General features: G+C 38.1%; 1 protein-coding gene across 1 annotated transcript in view; it reads right to left on the minus strand.

Annotated features, from left to right (window-relative positions):
• Positions 1-23,147, minus strand: part of LOC126092652 (dynein axonemal heavy chain 1-like) — an 894,951-nt gene that overhangs the window by 510,396 nt on the left and 361,408 nt on the right. Inside the window, exon 29 of the mRNA XM_049908374.1 lies at positions 17,250-17,618. Coding sequence (XP_049764331.1) covers positions 17,250-17,618 — 369 coding nt within the window. The remainder of the gene's footprint in view (positions 1-17,249; positions 17,619-23,147) is intronic.

Here is a 23,147-nt window from a genome sequence, read left to right on the forward strand (position 1 = left end):
TTCTGCATTCTTCTGTAGCACCACATTTTGAAAGCTTCTATTCTCTTCTTGTCCATCGTCCATGTTTCACTTCCATACATGGCTACACTCCATACAAATACTTTCAGAAATGACTTCCTGACACTTAAATCTATACTCGATGTTAACAAATTTCTCTTCTTCAGAAACACTTTCCTTGCCATTGCCAGTCTACATTTTATATCCCCTCTACTTCAACCATCATCAGTTATTTAGCTCCCCAAATAGCAAAACTCCTTTACTACTTTAAGCGTCTCATTTCCTGATCGAATTCCCTCAGTATCACCCGACTTAATTCGACTACATTCCATTATCCTCATTTTGCTTTTGTTGATGTCCATCTTATACCCTCCTTTCAAGACACTGTCCATTACGTTCAACTGCTCTTCCAAGTCCTTTGCCGTCTCTGACAGAATTACAATGTCATCGATGAACCTCAAAGTTTTTATTTCTTCTCCATGGATTTTAATACCTACTCCGAACTTTTCTTTTGTCTCTTTTACTGCTTGCTCAATATACAGATTGAATAGCATCGGGGAGAGGCTACAACCCTGTCTCACTCCCTTCCCAACCACTGCTTCCCTTTCATGTCCCTTGACTCTTTATAACTGCCATCTGGTTTCTGACCCTCTACTCTTATAACTGCCATCTGGTTTCTGTACAGATTGTAAATAGCCTTTCGCTCCCTGTATTTTACCCCTGCCACCTTCAGAATTTAAAAGAGAGTATTCCAGTCAACATTGTAAAAAAGCTTTCTCTAAGTCTACAAATGCTAGAAATGCAGGTTTGCCTTTTCTCAATCTAGCTACTGAAATAAGTCGTAGGGTCAGTATTGCCACACATGTTCCAACATTTCTAAGGAATCCAAACTTATATTCCCCGAGGTTGGCTTCTACCAGTTTTTCCATTCATGTGTAAAGAATTCGCATTAGTATTTTGCAGCCGTGACTTATTAAACTGATAGTTCGGTAATTTTCACATCTGCAAACACCTGCTTTCTTTGGGATTGGAATTATTATATTCTTGTTGAAGTCTGAGGGTATTTCGCCTGTCTCATGCAGTTTGCTCACCAGATGGTAGAGTTTTGTCAGGACTGGCTCTTCCAAGGCTGTCAGTAGTTCTAATGGAATGTTGTCTACTCCCAGGGCCTTGTTTCGACTCAGGTCTTTCAGTGCTCTGCCAAACTCTTCACGCAGTATCATATCTCCCATTTCATCTTCATCTACATCCTCTTCCATTTCCATAATATTGTCCTTAAGTACATTGCCCTTGTATAGACCCTCTATATACTCCTTCCACCTTTCTGCTTTCCCTTCTTTGCTTAGAACTAGGTTTCCATCTGAGTGCTTGATATTCATACAAGTGGTTCTCTTTTCTCCAAAGGTCTCTTTAATTTTCCTGCAGGCAGTATCTATCTTACCTCTAGTGAGATAAGCCTATACATCGTTACATTTGTACTCTAGCCATGCCTGCTTAGCCATTTTTTACTTCCTGTCGATCTCATTTTTGAGACGTTTGTATTCCTTTTTGCCTGCTTCATTAACTGCATTTTTATATTTTCTCCTTTCGTCAATTAAATTCAATATTTCTTCTGTCACCCAAGGATTTCTACTATCCCTCGTCTTTTTACCTACTTGATCCTCTGCTGCCTTCACTACTTCATCCCTCAAAGCTACCCATTCTTCTACTACTGTATTCCTTTCCCCCATTCCTGTCAATTGTTCCCTTATGCTCTCCCTGAAACTCTCTACAACCTCTGGTCTCTCTACAACCTCTGGTTTAGTCAGTTTATCCAGGTCCCATCTCCTTAAATTCCCACCTTTTTGCAGTTTCTTCAGTTTTAATCTTCAGTTCATAACCAATAGATTGTGGTCAGAGTCCACATCTGCCCCTGGAAATGTCTTACAACTAAAAACCTGGTTCCTAAATCTCTGTCTTACCATTATATAATCTATATGAAATCTATCAGTATCTCCAGGCTTCTTCCATGTATACAACCTTCTTTTATGATCCTTGAACCAAGTGTTAGCTATAATTAAGATATGCTCTGTGCAAAATTCCACCAGGCGGCTTCCTCTTTCAATTCTTACCCCCAATCCATATTCACCTACTATGTTTCTTTCTGTTCCTTTTCCTACTATCGAATTACAGTCACCCATGACTATTAAATTTTCGTCTCCCTTCACTACCTGAATAATTTCTTTTATCTCATCATACATTTCTTCAATTTCTTCGTCATCTGCAGAGCTAGTTGGCATATAGACTTGTACTACTGTCGTAGGCGTGGTCTTCGTGTCTATCTTGGCCACAACAATGCGTTCGCTGTGCTGTTTGTAGTAGCTTACCCGCAGTCCTATTGTTTTATTCATTATTAAACCTACTCCTGCATTACCCCTATTTGATTTTGTATATATAACCCTGTATTCACCTGACCAAAAGTCTTGTTCCTCCTGCCACGAAACTTCACTAATTCCCACTATATCTAACATTAACCTATCCATTTCCCTTTTTAAATTTTCTAACCTACGTGCCCGATTAAGGGATCTGACATTCCACACTCCGATCCGTAGAATGCCAGTTTTCTTTCTCCTGATAACGACGTCCCCCTGAGTAGTCCCCGCCCGGAGAACCGAATATGGGACTATTTTACCCCTGGAATATTTTACACAAGAGGACGCCATCATCATTTATCCATACAGTAAAGCTGCATGCCCTCGGGAAAAATTAAGACCATAGTTTCCCCTTGATTTCAGCCGTTCACAGTACCAGCACAGCAAGGCCGTTTTGGTTAGTGTTACAAGGCCAGATCAGTCAATCATCCAGACTGTTGCCCCTGCAACTACTGAAAAGGCTGCTGCCCCTCTTCAGGAACCACACGTTTGTCTGGCCTCTCAACAGATACCCCTCCGTTGTGGTTGCACCTACGGTACAGCTATCTGTATCACTGGGGCATGCAAGCCTCCCCACCAACGGCAAGGTCTATGGTTCATGGGGGGAGGTTGGAGGGGTATAACTTATCTGATTTCTACGCAAGGAGGTCATTGCGAAAGGCAAGAGTGGCCATATATGCGAAGTATAAGGTTTCATTCAAAAGAGTTTACAAATCAAAACATAGTAAAGAACACATATTTGAAGGTTGTGTGGGAGAGTTCGGAATTTTGAGGTTGTTGGGGGAGGGGGGGGGGAGTATTGGAGGGAGGGAGGAAGAACTTTCCCTTATAAGCCTCTACAGATACTCCAGGACAGACTACAGGTTTTCCTCTTCAGACTTGATGATGCAGTACACTTAGTTATTAAGAAAGGCATATGGTTGATGTTGCACAGCGATTTCAATATATTCTTTCTGACTGATTCTGCAGAGAAAAGAATGTTTGTGTATTTACTTGAATCTTAGAACCTGGTACAAACAGTGTACTTTTCCAGCTAGAATTAAGGGAAACAGTACCATGACAGTAGACTGTAGACAATATCCTCACAGATTGCTGTCTAGTTGAAGGTCACAACATGAGAATAATTAGTAAAGATCTGTCAGACAATAATGCAAAGACAGTAATACTACAAGGAATCAAAACAGTGTCATGTCCTAAAGTAGTAAACAAAATATTTAGAGTGAGTCCACTTACAATGCAGACATATAAATCCAATCTCAAAGGGCTAACTTGGCGAGAAGTCTACAATACTGATAACTTGAATGACACACATAAATTTCATCATACTTTCATCAGTTATTTAGTAGCTCTTATCCATCCATCACAAAATGGCAGTAGTAATATGAAAATGATGTGGATAACTAATGGAACTAGAATATTATATAGGAGAAGATGGAATTGTATCAAAATGTGAAGGACAGTCAGAGCCAAGTAACAGAATTTCACAATAGACAATACTGCAAAGTGCTGAGGAATGTCATGAGACACCTTAAAACAATTTTTTTACACCAAGAGAATAGAAAGCTCTCAGAATAAAATTAAAACTATACGGTCAATTCTGAAAGAAGTATCAGGGCAGAATGTGGGTGGCTCAACATATTATACCTCTCTTGTGTGAGAATAAAACTGTTAATTATCATCAGAGATGAGTAAAATATTTAATAATCACTTCTTGTCAATAGTTGGAAAGTTAAATCAGTTTTATAAGCCCAGGTAAATATATAGAACTCTTGAAAGTTGTCGTTCCAAGACAATTACATCACATGCATCTTCAGGAAACAGGCAATTATCAATAATTACTACATCATCAGAGAGTATACATACTCCAGTACATGTGTTCGGGTCATTGTCATACATTACTAGTAAAAAAATAAAACAGCTTATGCCACGAACTGGCTGGTTGGCTGCCAAAATGAACCAGCCACCCAAAAACACACTAAAATCTCTGACCAAATGAACTGAGCAAGAGTCTTGATGACACACAAAATGTCAACAATTTTCTTGATATTGTCTCGTCATTGTCTAGAACTGATAATTAAGGGCCTCAGTAGACCAAAGACTTCCCTCCTATCAGCATACAACACACATGAAGTTAGAACATGACACATGATGCAAAAGATTACAAACATAAAAATAAGTTGAAAACACAGACCAAAGAACTGGCAAATAATAGATTTATATTGGATAGTGAAAACTAATCAAAGGCATTATGGTCAGTGATCAAAGCTGAAACAGGTGCCACAGGTAAAGGCCACGATATTTCTGAAATCAAGATAGAGGATAAAATTATTGTAAATCCTGCTCAGATTTATGAATTGCTTAATGAATTCTTTATAAATGTAAACAAATTTAATGTCAACATAGCAGAGTATCCAGACACAGTAAATTTCTTCAATGGTGAGCAACTTGACGGTGAATTTTTCAGTACATTTACAAGAACTACTGTAAAAGATATAGAAAATGTGATACTGTCAATAAAAAGTAAAACATCAGGAGGATGGGATGGGATACCAACAGAAGTGTTAAAATCAATCTCTAAAATAATTGCACAACCACTAACTACAATAGTTAACCAGTCCCTTCAAGAAGGTTATTTTTCAGGCACAATGAAGTATGCAGTAGTTAAGCCACTATTCAAAAAAGGCACAAAAGAACACATGGGAAACTATCATCCAGTCTCTCTTCTTCCATCACTGTCAAAAATATTTGAGAAAGTAGTCACCATACAAATTCAAAATTTAACAGAAAAATTTAAAATAATTTTAAAAAATCAGTATGGATTTCAAAAAGGCAAAACCACAATATCTGCTATAAATAAGTTTGTTGATAAAATTATCTCATCTCTACACAACTCACTGCATGCCACAGGAATCTTTTGTGACCTATCAAAGGCCTTTGATAAGTGTGAACCACTCCTTGCTACTCTGTAAACTGGAAAAGTATGGAATTAGGGGCACGGTATTAGAATGGTTTAAGTCCTAAAGAGTGGTTATAACATCAGAGAGAGGAACTTATACTTCAAAATGGAAAACCATTTCACATAGAGTACACAAAGGTTCTGTCTTAGGTCCCATTCTGTTTTTGTTTTACATAAATGATCTGCCATTTAATATTGAGTGTCACTCAGTTTTATTTGCAGATGACACATCTTTAATCATTGAAAGTAACACTACAGATCAAATTCCACAAACTGTATTAAATACTTTAGAAAACTTAGATAACTGGTTTGATTTAAATGAGTTAAAATTAAACATGGAAAAGACTCAGTTAATGAAATTTAAAACAAAACAAGCAAAATTAAATGATATTCAGGTCAGTCACAGAAGCCAGGATTTGCAGGAAGCTAGCTGTGCAAAATTCCTAGTAATGCAACTAGATAAAAATCTATCATGGGGATCACACATATAGTACCTCGCAAATAAATTAAATAGCCTAGCATATGAAATGATATTATTGTACAATGCTACCAGTATGGGCATAATAATAGTAGTATATCACAGCTACTTGAGTCAGTAATAAGGTAAGGTATTGTATTTTTTTGGAGTAATTCAAATCATATGTCGAATACTAAAACTTCAGAAAACCATCATTAGAAATATGCACAATGTAGGGTGAAGAAAATCATGTCGCCCACTCCTAAAAAGTCTGAGTATACTAAATGTTCCCTCACTATACATATATGAGCTGATTATCTTTGTACACAGTAACCCTTATTTATTTGTAGCAGCAAATCATTTTCAACATGATTACAACACCAGAAATCAAAATAATTTTATGCTGCCCACCCACCATTTAAAACTTTATGCTCCAACTCCACATTATGTGGGTATGAAAATTTATAACAAAGTGAAAGGAAGAGAAATACTCAGAATGAATTTAGAAACACTGAAAAAATCCTTATAAGAGAAACTAGTTCAGAAATGTTACTATTCAGAAGAAGAATTCATAAATGACAACATGAAAATTTGAGCAGGAGAGAGCAAGTACTTAGGACTGTTGATCTTAAAAGTTTGTTACTTTTGAAGAAAAATTATTAACTACTTAATTAAGTAATTATTCAGTACTGTATATTATATTACTGGTATTATAAGGAAAATTGTAAACCAGTTTTTGTGTTTTGACGAGTCTCCTGTACTTTTAAGCCAATGGCTTGAAATTGTATGTTATGAGACAATAAACTTCTACTTCTACTACTTCTTCTACTACCGTGAGAGCCAGACCACAAGCACTGTATTCTGGTGATCACCATGCTGCAAGGGATAAGCATGTGTCATTGGGTTGTGTCAGAATTGGAGGCGAGTGAAGACAACTTCGTCCGTCCTTTGAGTGTGAAAGGAAGTGCACCATGTTTGAATAACTGGTTTGACCAACAACAGCTTTTTTTTGCCCACTTGCAGCCAGTGACTTTCCCACTCAGCCATCACTCTCTTTGTACCCATAACATGATAGCTTGGAGCAGGACACTAGGGTGAACTGCAGTGTTTTCCTCACACTGCTCTGTCAGCTTCCTCATTCCCTCGATTCCCAAGTGTCCAGGCACCAGCAGAAGGCCACTTGTTTCTTCTGCATTTGCAGAATGAGTATAGTGTCCTGAACCATCTGAACCACCCAATCTGATTTGATGAATAGCCTGTAGAGCACTAAGAGAGTCTGTGCAGACGAGCTTAATTCTGTAATCTATCAACTGTGTAATATGTCTTTTAGATGTGATCAGTTTCCTAGCAATTTGAAATACTTACAAGTGAAAGCACTTCATAAAAAGGGTGAAAGATGTAATGTAGACACATTATTGGTCAGTTTTGTTGCTACTACTGTTTCCAAAAGTTTTTGAGAAAGGAATGTTCAAGAGGATTGGGGCACATATCAGTACACAATTTCCTGCAGGACTCACAATTTGGTTTCAGGTAACTGGTATCCACAGAAAATGAAATGTATTCTTTTGTGTGTGAGGCACTATCAGGGCTAAATGACATGTTGGGGACAGTAGCTATTTTCTTTTATTTGATAAACCTTTTGACTGTGTGGACCAAGCAATACTTCTGCAACAGGTTATTAAATGCAACAAAACACAAAACATACTGTTCGTGACATGGAACTCTTGTAAAAGTGAAAGTCAAGTCAATCATTTTAAATAATTAGGAATGAGGGTAGAAGTATCACATTTAACATCTTCTGCAAGAGCTGAATGCTTCTGTCTTAACTGTAAGAATTATCTTCACTGTCCCTGAAATGCAAAGGCTTATTTATTTAGCTTACTTTCACTCCATTATCTTGTATGGTGTTATGGCTAGGGGAAATGCTGTGCACTCACCAAGTATATTCTTAACTTAGGTTAGGGTGATCAGACACATCTGTGGTGCCAGGCCATGAATGACATGCAAGCTGTTGTTCAAGTGTCTTTGAATTCCAAATGTGCCACACTTGTACATATATTCCCTCACAAGATTTGTTGTTGACAATACTGACTCATTCAGAAGAAACTACAATATTCATTCAGTGAAAGTTGCATAGAAAAACAATATGCACTTGGATAACACTTTCTTAAGCAATGTATGGAAAGTGTGACTATTCAGTAGGTTTCATCAGTTAAGTTTCCAGCAGAGCTTAAAAAATTAAGTAATAAACCCTAAGCACTCAAATCCAAGTTGAAATGTTCCTTGTGGCACACTACTCCTATTTAGCACAAGAGTTCCTTCCAGTAGTTGAAGACTTTTTAATGTGTTATTTATTCATATACTCTCTCACAACTTTTTTAAAACTATTTCAATTACAAAAATTCTTATAGGCATTCCAGAAACTATGTACTAACTCATTCCATGGCCAAGCAGCTGTCTTGAATAGTCCCACAGAACCTGACAGATAGACAATAAAAAAAAACACATCAACTAATTTCTAGAGTGTAGTTTCTTCTGCACTTCAATAGATGGTGCATTGTTCAGCATCAAAGGTGCCAGTTAGTATTAATTCTTGGTAAATACTGACATTTGATAACTACGTTTCTCAAGGGAAGTGTCGCAGAGGGGTATGTGACATGCAAGTTATTTATAAAAAGCATTTCAATTGAGAGATGGTAAGCAAGACTGAAACCAGTGATTGTGAACAACTTGTAAGCTGGATTACCCAGAGAAATGGCTGCTATATGAAAAATGGTTGCTTGATAGTACCTTTGCGGAGGATGAATAAGGATTAGTCGTGTAAGCAACTGTCATTCCCTCATTCCGAACAGTGCACTTGATTTTCAGATATGAACCAAAAAATTGGCACCCATGCATCTGCCATCGTATCAACATCTGACAGAATTTGAGCAGAATTATTTTGTCTGTTCTCTATGACCTATAACTAAAGAACTTTCACATAACAAATACCTTAAGAGATCCAGTATAAATATTCCTAAAATGTGGTAGTCATGTCAAGCTATAATCAATTATTAAGTCGTAAAATCTGAGTCCTTAACATCTAAAACGCTACCTTGAGTGCCAACATTCTCCTGTTCGAATCAGTCTGTCAGAAATTCACTTATTTCTTACATGAAAAAACACTGTTTCTATGAGGACTGTATAATAATGTGAGGATATCCACGGAAGCCTTATTGCTGGAGCTGTCCAAGGATATTATCTGTCTAGGTAATAATAATGTGGATCTCCTAAGCATTTAAAATCAAAAAGGTATTAATTATTGCTTGCATAAAAATGTTTCTTATGCATCCACTTTCAACTGAGTATGGTTATCAGTAATGGAATGGTACCTCCTGAAGCCGCACTGGAAGTGATTAAGATCCTGTTTGAAGTTGGTACTGCAGATGAGATACCAGCCACTACAAGGTCTTCCAGAGACAGCCAACCACTGCAATAATATATTAATTAATGAGAATGTTCAACTCACCGGTATCAAAATTACATCCTTCCAACATGAAATAATGTCTTTTTTCTGCCTTATTTGTTGAAACATAGTAGGATTTCCTCAAATTTCCCTCTAAGTTGCTACAATTGGTGAAATGTATTCTGTCGATGCCAGGCACAGTGTTGTGAAAGTATTGTATATGACAATACTCCAAATGTCTGCATCTAGCGTTTCCTACATGAAAGTGTGTGAACGTTTCCCAAATTTTCTAAATTTGATCCAGAGTCGGTGTGTCTCAATCCTGAACTGGCATGTTAATGCGCACGGCTATCCAGACGGGTCATAATCGATATATGATTTCAGTGACATTCCTTTATCTATTACCCAGTAGGACTTCAGGCACCTATATCTTAAAATCACTCATCCCCATATAAGGATATAAAATTAGTATTATCACAATTCAAGTAACTGATGGTAGCTTATGATCCTGGATCAAAAATTGCATTTGATGCATTTGGTACAAAAAAGAAGATATTATTGGCATTACACTAATGTCATTAAATGGACTGAATTTCAGTTATCCTGTGTTCCTGTACTTCATATTGCAGACGATTAAGGGTCTAGATCAATATGTTCCATTGTTGCCCCTTAGGACACAGGCACTCCTGGGCACCCGTCTGCTCGTTGGCGGGCAGGTGCAGGTGGTGTAGACCACACTCCAGGCAGCCATAATGCACACATTCAGTGCACGTGAGTCTCTAAGCCACCCCTGCCTGTGCATTACAGTCACATGTTACATTTTCAGAAACTGAAACAACTGTTTGATCAAATTGGTATTTTTTCCAGTATACGACGGTCTAATACAAGTCTATGGACCAAAGCCCCAAATACATCTCTGAGACATCTCAAAGTGGCCGAGTGTCTGTGATAGCTTGGTGCCGGACCACTTGCTGTGGACTTTGAATGTCTTATAGATTAATGGATGGATTAATATTGCTCACTACATAATTATTAGTCCTGTCATAGTCCCACCAGTGCAACAACTATAACCTGAAGGAGTAGCTTACTTCCAGTAGCAGAAATCTCCAGCACTGTGTGATATTGGTAAAATTTGGCTGAGCGAAAAAATGATGGTTTGGAAAGTTACAAGTATATATAAATGCATTCATGAATAATTTGTCACTTTAAAAGACATGCAGATATTAAAATATGTCAAACAAAATTACGCTTAACTTAAAGAAAAGTTTTGTAGTCATAAGCTCCCCCCCCCCCCTTCTCCTCCCACGAACCATGGACCTTGCCGTTGGTGGGGAGGCTTGCGTGCCTCAGCGGTACAGATAGCCGTACCGTAGGTACAACCACAACGGAGGGGTATCTGTTGAGAGGCCAGACAAACGTGTGGTTCCTGAAGAGGGGCAGCAGCCTTTTCAGTAGTTGCAGGGGCAACAGTCTGGATGATTGAATGATCTGGCCTTGTAACAATAACCAAAACGGCCTTGCTGTGCTGGTACTGCGAACGGCTGAAACCAAGGGGAAACTACGGCCGTAATTTTTCCCGAGGGCATGCAGCTTTACTGTATGATTAAATGATGATGTCGTCCTCTTGGGTAAAATATCCCAGAGGTAAAATAGTCCCCCATTCGGATCTCCGGGTGGGGACTACTCAAGAGGATGTCGTTATCAGGAGAAAGAAAACTGGCGTTTTACGGATCGGAGTGTGGAATGTCAGATCCCTTAATCGGGCAGGTAGGTTAGAAAATTTAAAAAGGGAAATGGATAGGTTAAAGTTAGATGTAGTGGGAATTAGTGAAGTTCGGTGGCAGGAGGAACAAGACTTCTGGTCAGGTGACTACAGGGTTATAAACACAAAGTCAAATAGGGGTAATGCAGGAGTAGGTTTAATAATGAATAGGAAAATAGGAGTGCGGGTAAGCTACTACAAACAGCATAGTGAATGCATTATTGTGGCCAAGATAGATACGAAGCCCACACCTACTACAGTAGTACAAGTTTATATGCCAACTAGCTCTGCAGATGACGAAGAAATTGAAGAAATGTATGATGAAATAAAAGAAATTATTCAGATAGTGAAGGGAGACGAAAATTTAATAGTCATGGGTGACTGGAATTCGACAGTAGGAAAAGGGAGAGAAGGAAAAGGGAGAGAAGGAAAAGGGAGAGAAGGAAACGTAGTAGGTGAATATGGATTGGGGATAAGAAATGAAAGAGAAAGCCGCCTGGTAGAATTTTGCACAGAGCACAACTTGATCATAGCTAACACTTGGTTTAAGAATCATGATAGATGATGGAAGAACCCTGGAGATACTAAAAGGTATCAGACAGATTATATAATGGTAGGACAGAGATTTAGGAACCAGGTTTTAAACTGTAAGACATTTCCAGGGGCAGATGTCGACTCTGAACACAATCTATCGGTTATGACCTGTAGATTAAAACTGAAGAAACTGCAAAAAGGTGGGAATTTAAGGAGATGGGACCTGGATAAACTGAAAGAACCAGAGGTTGTACAGGGTTTCAGGGAGAGCATAAGGGAACAATTGACAGGAATGGGGGAAAGAAATACAGTAGAAGAAGAATGGGTAGCTTTGAGGGATGAAGTAGTGAAGGCAGCGGAGGAGCAAGTAGGTAAAAAGACGAGGGCTAGTAGAAATCCTTGGGTAACAGAAGAAATATTGAATTTAATTGACGAAAGGAGAAAATATAAAAATGCAGTAAATGAAGCAGGCAAAAAGGAATACAAACGTCTCATAAATGAGATCGACAGGAAGTGCAAAATGGCTAAGCAGGGATGGCTAGAGGACAAATGCAAGGATGTAGAGGCTTATCTCACTAGGGGTAAGATAGATACTGCCTACAGGAAAATTAGAGAGACCTTTGGAGATAAGAGAACCACTTGTATGAACATCAAGAGCTCAGATGGAAACCCAGTTCTAAGCAAAGAAGGGAAGGCAGAAAGGTGGAAGGAGTATATAGAGGGTCTATACAAGGGCAATGTACTTGAGGACAATATTATGGAAATGGAAGAGGATGTAGATGAAGATGAAATGGTAGATATGATACTGCGTGAAGAGTTTGACAGAGCACTGAAAGACCTGAGTCGAAACAAGGCCCCCGGAAGACTACATTCAATTGGAACTACTGACGGCCTTGGGAGAGCCAGTCCTGACAAAACTCTACCATCTGGTGAGCAAGATGTATGAAACAGGCGAAGTACCCTCAGACTTCAAGAAGAATATAATAATTCCAATCCCAAAGAAAGCAGGTGTTGACAGATGTGAAAATTACCGAACGATCAGTTTAAAGAGCCACAGCTGCAAAATACTAACATGAATTCTTTACAGACGAATGGAAAAACTAGTAGAAGCCGACCTCGGGGAAGATCAGTTTGGATTCCATAGAAATACTGGAACACGTGAGGCAATACTGACCTTACGACTTATCTTAGAAGAAAGATTAAGGAAAGGCAAACCTACATTTCTAGCATTTGTAGACTTAGAGAAAGATTTTGACAATGTTGACTGGAATACTCTGTTTCAAATTCTACAGGTGGCAGGGGTAAAATACAGGGAGCGAAAGGCTATTTACAATTTGTACAGAAACCAAATGGCAGTTATAAAGAGTCGAGGGACATGAAAGGGAAGCAGTGGTTGGGAAGGGAGTGAGACAGGGTTGTAGCCTATCCCCGATGTTACTCAATCTGTATATTGAGCAAGCAGTAAAGGGAACAAAAGATAAATTCGGAGTAGGTATTAAAATCCATGGAGAAGAAATAAAAACTTTGAGGTTCACCGATGACATTGTAATTCTGTCAGAGACAGCAAAGGACTTGGAAGAGCAGTTGAACGGCATGGATGGTGTCTTGAAGGGAGGATATAAGATGAACATCAACAAAAGCAAAATGAGGATAATGGAATGTAGTCGAATTAAGTCGGGTTATGTTGAGGGTATTAGATTAGGAAATGAGACACTTAAAGCAGTAAAGGAGTTTTGCTATTTGGGGAGCAAAATAACTGATGATGGTCGAAGTAGAGAGGATATAAAATGTAGACTGGCAATGGCAAGGAAAGCGTTTCTGAAGAAGAGAAATTTGTTAACATCGAGTATAGATTTAAGTGTCAGGAAGTCATTTCTGAAAGTATTTGTATGGAGTGTAGCCATGTATGGAAGCGAAACATGGACGGTAAATAGTTTGGACAAGAAGTGAATAGAAGCTTTCGAAATGTGGTGCTACAGAATGCTGAAGATTAGATGGGTAGGTCACGTAAGTAATGAGGAAGTATTGAATAGGATTGGGGAGAAGAGTAGTTTGTGGCTCAACTTGACCAGAAGAAGGGATCGGTTGGTAGGACATGTTCTGAGGCATCAAGGGATCACCAATTTAGTATTGGAGGGCAGCGTGGAGGGTAAAAATCGTAGGGGGAGACCAAGAGATGAATACACTAAGCAGATTCAGAAGGATGTAGGTTGCAGTAGGTACTGGGAGATGAAGAAGCTTGCACAGGATAGAGTAGTATGGAGAGCTGCATCAAACCAGTCTCAGGACTGAAGACCACAACGACAACAAGCTCCTGCTCTGTCCTTTCCTTTAGGAAGTAAGACTTACCTGCTGAAGGACATCTGGAGGTGGCACATCTGAGATGTAAAGACATCTCACAAATTCAATGGTGACCTATTAGGTTTAACTGTCATTAGAGACGGTAAATGTTTCACCAACAAACAATTTTTTAGTAGGTTTGACACTATGAGCAATGCTGACACCTCATTCACATGTGGCAGTTGAGAGATGCAAAGAATTGAATTTCCATATTAATTGTTCAAAAACATGCAAAACATTCATGGTTAGACAACCTGACATATACTACCTCCACTGCAGTGTCATCATCCAAACCAATCAACTCAGCTGCTTTATACACATCAGAGTTACTGTACAATCCACTTTTACCATTAAACTGAGAAACACAGTATCACTTCATGTGAAGGATACCTTCTAAGTTCATTTATTAAACCTTGGATTATTTGTCCTCTTATTCTGTCAAACTATCTGTTTTCAGCTTCCTCTTCGGGTTGAAGGTTATGGTACACTATGTGATTTTCTCTGCATTAACTCAACTAAAGGTCATCCTTAACAAGCATATATTTAAGAGTTTGTGTTGTGGAATTAATTTTATTTGCTGTTTCACAGTTGGAAACACATTCTTTATGCATTGCTGCAGTAATTGGAGACAGATCACATGATTTATCTGATAAGAAATCCATCAATAGAAAATTTGTTCTCAGTAAAGCTTATTACAAAGACTTGCCAATTTTCAACAATCTCTACTTCACAATTCATGCACTTCAGATTTAACATTTAAGAAGTGCATGATACAACTAAAAACTTTGAATACTACCAATTAATCATCCTTCTCACTAGAAATCCAACATATATGACAGCTTTTTAACTTTCGGGTAAGCTGTGATGCGTAAGGATGCCACGATGTTTTTAGGTTTTTCAGCTGTATGTGGTTTACTGAAAATTTTATTAAGTTCATCTAAGAAGCATTGAGAGCTATGAACAGAATTTATAACACTAAAAACTTGTTCATAAACAGGATCCATCCTACAGTGTACACTAATCAAGTGTGGGCATATGTTTCTCCAAATTCTAGCTGCAGCACTTTCTTTTTTACCGGCAAACTTGCAGCTCCATCTGAATCAAATTCTATAGGTATTTCCTTAAACATTTCCATGCCTATGCCATCTTCTCCAAAAGCTTGGATAAATTTTTCTTCAAGGGACTCTGTGCCAGCATTTTCCATTGATAGTGTTTCACAAAAACAGCAGAATGTGTTATTTTTTTATTCGTGTATGTAAACTCAAGTGTTTTTCAGAAAAATTATCAGCTGACACGTCCATGAAAATGGGAAAAAGGTCAGCCAGTTTCAAAAAAATTAGCTAATTTTAAAAGAAATTGTTCCACAATACAATTAGTCATTGTTGCTGAGATATTATCTGTATGAAGATGGGTTCCCATGTCTACAACATTTGTAATTGTTAGCTGTATAAGATCTTAATAGTCATGAAAACTACACTCTCTTTTTGTGGCCACAAACTGATTACAACACTGTAACAGTTGCATCTTACTTTTTCCTTCCTGTGTGTTAAAATAGCTCACATGCATGTAGAAACATGTATTTGCTTTCTGCATATTTTTTCCTGGTTTTTCATGGTTATATATGGCATTAAGGTTCTTTTCTGTATTCTTCCTTGCTATACCATCTTTTGACCAGATGAAGTTCTATTTGTTTTACACACTTGCTGAGCATGTTTAACACAAGCACAGCAAGACATCACTAATGCGTCTTCTTCATTAATAGCAGTAAACATTAAACATGGTTGATTTTTCATCCAGGATGTTGAAAAGTTATTTCCTACTGCACTGTCACTCTTTGATGATGTAGGTTTATCTTTGTTGTTGCTTATAACTTTATCTAATTAAAAGACAAATACTCCACCTCTGAGACTGCTTCATCACTTCTAGGTATTTTAATTTTGTTTTCCCACATATTTTCACTCTCAAAATCTTGTGATACCACCACGTCTAATGATGGTATATTAGCATTAAAATTATCACATTTAAAGAACTGGATAATCAATCCACTTTTGGTACATTTCTTCGTGTCCGTTTCCAGTATTATGTCCTCTGTTTTCAATAGATAGACTGATAACCACCATTTACAATTTCTGTCACTGCCCACTATGGAGTTGCCAAGCACATAATCAAAACTACCACTCTATACAAAACCACCACAGCGAATTCAATATTTCCAATCAATTGTTTCTGATATTAAAAATTTAACTGATCTTCATGAAGTACAATGCATTATTATTAGTAATCTAATGAAAAATTATTCTTGAAATGGAATTATTTCGGTGGTGTAAGTGTTGCTGTTTATCTCATTATAATTAAACCCGCCCCCAGGAATTTTGCATGCTGGTCCCCAGTGGATATGCCAACAATGTACCTGGATGGTTTCCAGAACACAATAACCCAATTGGACTTTTCCCATCCTGTGCTTTAGTTCCATTAAAAATATATGGTCAGAAATACATACTTACTTATAGAATACAGACAGTCACTGAAGTTTTAGCTCTTTTGATGGAATATTAATTGGTGAAGAAATCATGTTCTCTATTCATTTCAGAGCAAGGTGAAATATTAATGAGAACTTTCACTGATTCATTCATTCATTCATCATGTTCCACAGATTCCGTCACGAAGGAGTACTTTTTTGGATGTGGAATGGGTCAAGGTATATATTAACAAACTAGGAATTACATTGTTCTGATTTATTGTGAGATTCTACAAAGGGCATCTTTATGTTAGCAAGTGAAGGAGGTATTACTGTTCCAGTCACACACAAAATTTCAAGTATTCTCTACTTTTACAGGCAGCACTGTACAGCATTGTTGTGTGATTAGCTCCTGGTTAATTTGGTGTGGAGCTCAAATTTTGGGCCTTGTGACATAAAATTTACATGTTTCTACAGAGTGGTGTACAAAATAACTACAGAGCAAGATGGTGCAGTGCTTACCACACCGGATTCACATTTGGTAGGATGATGGTTCAGTCCCGAGTCCAGCCAACTGGATTTAGGTTTTCTGTGATTTCCCTAAATCCCTTCAGGCAAATGACGGGAGGTTCCTTAGAAAGGGTACAGCTGACTTCCTTCCCCATCCTTCCCTATCTGATGGGACTGATGATCTCACTATTTGGTCCCCTTCACCCAAATCAATCACCCAACCAACTAACTAACAAAATAAGTAAAACACACACACACACACACACACACACACACACACACAGAGAGAGAGAGAGAGAGAGAGAGAGAGAGAGATTTACTACAAAATATTTCCATGTATTTCTGAAGCAATTACTACCACCATCATTTCAAGACCTACCTCCAAAATCCATCCACTGTCGCAATAGTTCAATAGGTGGTTGTGCCCCAAATGTTTCCAGGGCTGGCATATTAAGGTCATCGATAAAGAAAACAAGTCGCTTCAATAGTGGTGGCCCAAAAACACCTTTTCGCCTCCTGTCCAATTTTGAGTCTATCAGATCTTGTGTCTGATTGGCTGATGTCCGTGCTGAGAAGGCCAGGAATTCACAAAGAAAGCGGCGATGCAAGCCTCTTGAAAGTGTTGATGCTACTGTCACTGACTTTCCTGTTCCTGTAGGTCCCACACATAGAACCTGGTGTTCACATGTTACCAGTATGGCTAACAATGCACTTGATCGAACATTGTCGATTGTGGGTACTTCAATGTCTGAAAATAAATATCCAATGTCAGAATTAAAAGGTAAAATATTATAAAGTTAATTTAATTTACTAAAACCTGGAAAAGACATTGATGCTTCGTAACTCTGTTGATAATTGCACAAGCAAGATAAAATAATTGAATACTGCAATTCTGGAGGCCTGGTTACTAAGTAGCCAATAAGAAAACATGTGATGGGCAGGAGGAGGTACACAAAAGAGAGCTAGCTCATGCGGTAAAGAATTAAAAAAATTAGATTAATAGTTAATGCAGATGCAAGTTGGTACTGCAAATATTTGAAAGCAAGAGCAAACTACAGTAATTATAATTTCTAAGGACATGTAGCTCTGATGCATGGATTAATGAGGGTGACGTACTACTGGGTAAAATATTTCAGGGTGTATACGTGGACAAGGAAAAAAAATTCCCGGATTTCCCAGTTAAAAATACACTTTCTCCTGGGTGAAAATACACTTTTTCCGTGTTCCTCGGCACTGTAAACCTCATCAGTCCTTGGATGTTTATGGTTTTATATACCGACGTAGAATTTACCGGCACTTTAGAAAATGAAACTCAGGGGGGAAAAACATGTTTTGAAAGATCTTTGATGTGCAGCAACATGTACGCTGCATATTTTCATATTACGAAGGTACGACATTATAAATTTGAATTCCACCAAACACTGCATGTCACTTTCCGAAGCATTGAAACTGAGATTCCGATGCGCTTTTGTAAGCCAGTCACAGCTCATGTCATGTGATCTCGCCAGCTGATGACAGCGTAGGACACGTAATGTAGTCAGTCAATAGCAAGATCACTCTTAAATAGCGCGAAAACATAAATAAGAATAATTAATGGTTTAAATTAATATACTTAGCATTCACATATAATATTGGTCTCTAAGATTAATAAGCTGGAAGAGAAGCTAAGCTTCCACATATAATGTTGATCTTTTTTACGCGTGTTGCACTTTAAGATACATCATACAAATGTGCTAGGAAAATTTTTTAATAACGACGTAAATGTCTGATCTTCTGGGCTCAAAATTCTTCTAGATGGTCGTTCTCAAAGAGTTGATTTTTAAATGAGAGTCAAACGCTCTGTGATTTAAGAAATTCATCGTACATTCTCGCACATAGTTATCTTGTGTGAAAGGAAATTTGCTTTGAATGTAATGCTTTTCAAACCACCATTCGCAATATTTTCCCACGACCTGTTAGAAATAGGTTCGTTTCAGCAGTTGCCAGAGACCGCCAGATAACAAGGGCTACCGCGCTTGTGCAGCTACGATGACGCAGGAACCCTGTGTGTTTGTTTTTGTAAAACATTAAGAGATCTTAATTATGTCATAAAAGAAACAAGACATCAGAGGATATTTCAAGAGCGTCGGAATTTCGTGAACCATACTAAAATGCATAATTTGGCTTAAAATGCACATTCGTATGCAAATTTTCCTGGAGTACCAGTACTGTATTATGTTTGGTTTTTTATTAAGGCATAATGCCATATGTGCACTTGAAATGCGGCGAACAGTTGAAACTAGCCAATAGTGTGAAATTAAACACTTCGTTTCAAATAAATTGACTGCCTCAGCAGAAAAGATTAATAAAAGCCAAGTCTCTTTAGCAAACCGGCAAAAATAACTTCATTGTTCTGCAAGGCGATTAATGCTTGACTGTCAGAAAGGTGGAAATAAAATTTGAAACTAATAACATATTTTATCCTTCGGTAATTATGCGAATGTATTTTAATTCATTTGATAGCTTCCGGCCACAAAAATCCGTTTTGTTATCATTTGACATGAGAGCAATAAACGAAGAGGAAACAACAAAATCACTGAATGTAAACACAGGTCACATGGAGACGACCCACCTCCCCACAACTCAGACTGCTCTGTGCATCAGCCCCAGATTTACTATATTTCCGAACCGGGGCAATATTAAGAAGTTGCGCCCAGCCACACTTCTGTAACCAGAAGCGGGAGAAGGTACTACCGAAACGAGACTCAACTGCGCATGCGCAAGAGCCCGCCCGCAACTGCTCAAATGAATCTAATTTAAACAGTTATCACATCACGCTCATCGGAGGCAATTTGTTGTTACGAAGCATTGTATAGTCTTCCTAAAGCCTATGACACATTTTGCTGTTGGCAGACACATTTTGCTGTTGGCAGACACTTATATGAGAGCTGGTCTGTTGTTGTATATGGCGCATTTCCTTTGTAACTTAAGTTTTATTATCGTTTTGTTTTCTCTCGTTCATGTTTTGTTGCTGCAGTATTATTCTGCAGTAGCGGGATACAGTAATATCCTTTGTTAGAGTATTGGTTCTTACCAGTCAAAAATCACAAAAATTTAACTGAGAAATAAAACAATGAAAAATTCCTGGAATTCTAAAAAATTCCCGGGTTTTTCCCGGATCTCCCGGGTGTCCCAGGTCATATACACCTTGTATTTCAGAGGTAAAATCAGCCCACCTTTTGAACTGATACAGATTTCTTAGGAGTGTAGTTCCATGAGCATGGAATGTCAGACACCTTCATTTAAAGAGAGAAATGGGTAGGCTGGTGTTATACGATATAATTGGAGTTAGTGAAATATGGCGGCAGCAATTAAATTACTTCTAATCCTGGAGAAAAGGGTAATCAACACAAATCATGTAGGGTTAATGCAGGAGTAGGTATAGTAATGAATAAAAAAATTCTATTGTGAGTCAACTGCTATAAACAAAAATAGTGAAAGTGTTATCATAACCAAGACAGACACAGAGCCAGCACCTGCCATAATAGTAAAAGTCTTTATGCTTACTATCTTCACAGATGATGATGATGAGAGGTATGATGGGATAAAATAAATTACTCAAAACATTAAGGGAAACCAAAATTTAATTGTGAGAGAGGACTGTAACCGACGGCAGGAAAAAAAGATAATGAAAATAGTAGGAGAACGCGAGCTGAGGAAACAGATGAAAGTGAACACTGCCAGGTAGACTTTTGCACAAATCATTACTACTCATTTATGTCATGAAAGACAGTTGTAGACATGGAAGAGATCTGGAGACACAAGAAAGTTTTGGGGACGTTACATAATGTAATGGTAATGCCTTGAAAAACATGTTAGTCATAATAGCATATAAATATTGTCTTAACTAATATTATACTGAGAACTCCAAATATGCAAAAGCAGTGACAAAATGTCAAGAGCTGGAAAAGAAATACTTATAACTTGGTCATGTCACCTAACCCATGACAGTACAGCTGATAATGGTCATTCTTTACAGAAAATACAGCGTGTACCAAACAAACCATGAAAGGAAGCAAGAAGAGTAAGCACGAGGTGGTTATTATTAAACTTCCAGTATCTGAGAGAGCCTCCATGAAAAACATGTGACTATAGGACAATGAAATTTTGTGGAAACATTCTAAGGATATGCAAAAGAGAAATAACAAATAAATCACAGAAAGAAACACATTTCAATCTCTGCACAAAAGGGTAACATTTTTTAATTGCACACCAAATTCATGCGCTAGGTTACAAATATTGCTCAAAGTGATGACCATCTGCATCAAAGACAGCCACAAACACTATTAGAGATCCATTTCACAGCCGTTCACTGCAGTTTTCAAATGATGTACCATGGAATGTTCAGCTGTCAAGACACAGCCTGTGTACTGCTTAAAGATCGCACATCGTATACAGCATTCTGAGGCATGGCAACAGTAATTTACTTGACAATTTGTGGTGCAATCGACAGCTGGCTTCTATTAGCAGCAATTCCAAAGTTGCTAGTTAATTCGAGATTCTGAATAATGTTCTTCAAACGTGCTACAGAAAGAGGACCTCTCCACATTCCTCTAACACGTTGATACTTGTGAATAGCAGCAGCACTACTGCTGTTGTTTTGATAAAACAGTTTTACAAGTAAAGCCTTGTTCAAGTTATCCAGACCTACATTTACAGTTTGCAACTGTAATGCACACTAATGCAAATGTTACAATTCTACATCATTGTACCAGTACCTAATGGTCAGTCATGACACTAACTACTAAAAATGAAATCCTGCAGCACACAGTCTGAACATCAGTCCTATAAACTTTGGTACCCACACGGTAAATAGTTTTCCGTCTACACTGGCTCAAGTAGCAAAAGTTTAATTACAACCACCCCATATATTTGCAGTGATAATGGCATAAAATAAATTTCTGGCACTAGAGCATGGTTGGTTGGTTGTTTCGGGGAAGAGACCAAACAGCGGGTTATCGGTCTCATAGTATTAGGGAAGGATGGGGAAGGAAGTCGGCCGTGCCCTTTTGAAGGAACCATCCCGGCATTTGCCTGGAGCGATTTAGGGAAATCACGGAAAACCTAAATCAGGATGGTCGGACGCGGGATTGAACCGTCGTCCTTCCGAATGCGAGTCCAGTGCAATAGAGCATGATTTTGATAAACAACCAACATAGACAAAACAAAATATGGTGATAAAACTTCTGACAAAACTCCAAATAAGCACATTCTGATGCCAAGAGGTGCAAAGATGTTCCTACATTATACTGACATCATGGAAGAGGCCCCTCTACATCCACCTGCAAAAATTTGCACACAAAGGATGTTCATGAAAGTTGAACCTAGTACCATGTTCAGTAAACAGTAGAAAAAATTACCACAGAAGCAGGTTAAATGAAAGAAAGGCAATCATGTTGAAATTATAGCTGGTGGCAAAAATGTCTGGGAAAGGGATAACAAAACAGCTCCTCAAAATTTTAAATACTTTATAACATGAACATTGCCATCACCTATGTGCCAGTGTCACATTAATAGCTACACTGGCATTGTTATTGGGAGCTTGAATTTATTCTTGCTTTTGATGAAGAGAGGGCAGTAGTTGTACTAGAGCAGTATAGCAGAGAGTGACATGAGATCTATTTAACAACAGAAGCATTAGGGTTCCAGAAAATAATAAACCTATTTAGAGTACTGAATGTGTTAGGTTAGGTACCTAGTGTACTGAATGTGTCATGTTAGGTACCTACAAATCAGATCTGCAGGGTCACTCTTCCACTTTCATCTCAAAAAATCTGCAGCAGAAAAGTCACTGTTCGCTAGAGGAATCATATGGAAAGCATGATCTGCCAGAAACATTATCCAGAGATTGAATTTTGATGCTACAAAGACAATGATTTTAAGGTAAGTGACAAAATGCACCGTGATTGGTGTGGTGTACCATGGAGCTGCTGCAACTAGGTGAGACAGTGAATATTGATGGCTAAGAGACAATTACTCACTGTCAATTGCAACCTTAAACAAAAAAGTCTGCAATATGCTCAGAGACATGACAAAGTCATTCTGCTTCATGGCAATGTCAAACCACATGTTGCAAACTGAGCGAAAGAAATGCTGAAGGACTTTTATGGGATATCTTACCTTACCTGCCTTATTCACAAGACATTAGCCCTTCTGATTATCATTTGTTTTTGTTCATGCAGCATGGCTTTTCTCATATTTTAACCATCTCAAGAACTGGCTCTCTTAGCAGATCATC

Source organism: Schistocerca cancellata, chromosome 7 (genome assembly GCF_023864275.1).
Source record: "Schistocerca cancellata isolate TAMUIC-IGC-003103 chromosome 7, iqSchCanc2.1, whole genome shotgun sequence".
NCBI classification, from domain to species: Eukaryota; Metazoa; Arthropoda; class Insecta; order Orthoptera; family Acrididae; genus Schistocerca; species Schistocerca cancellata.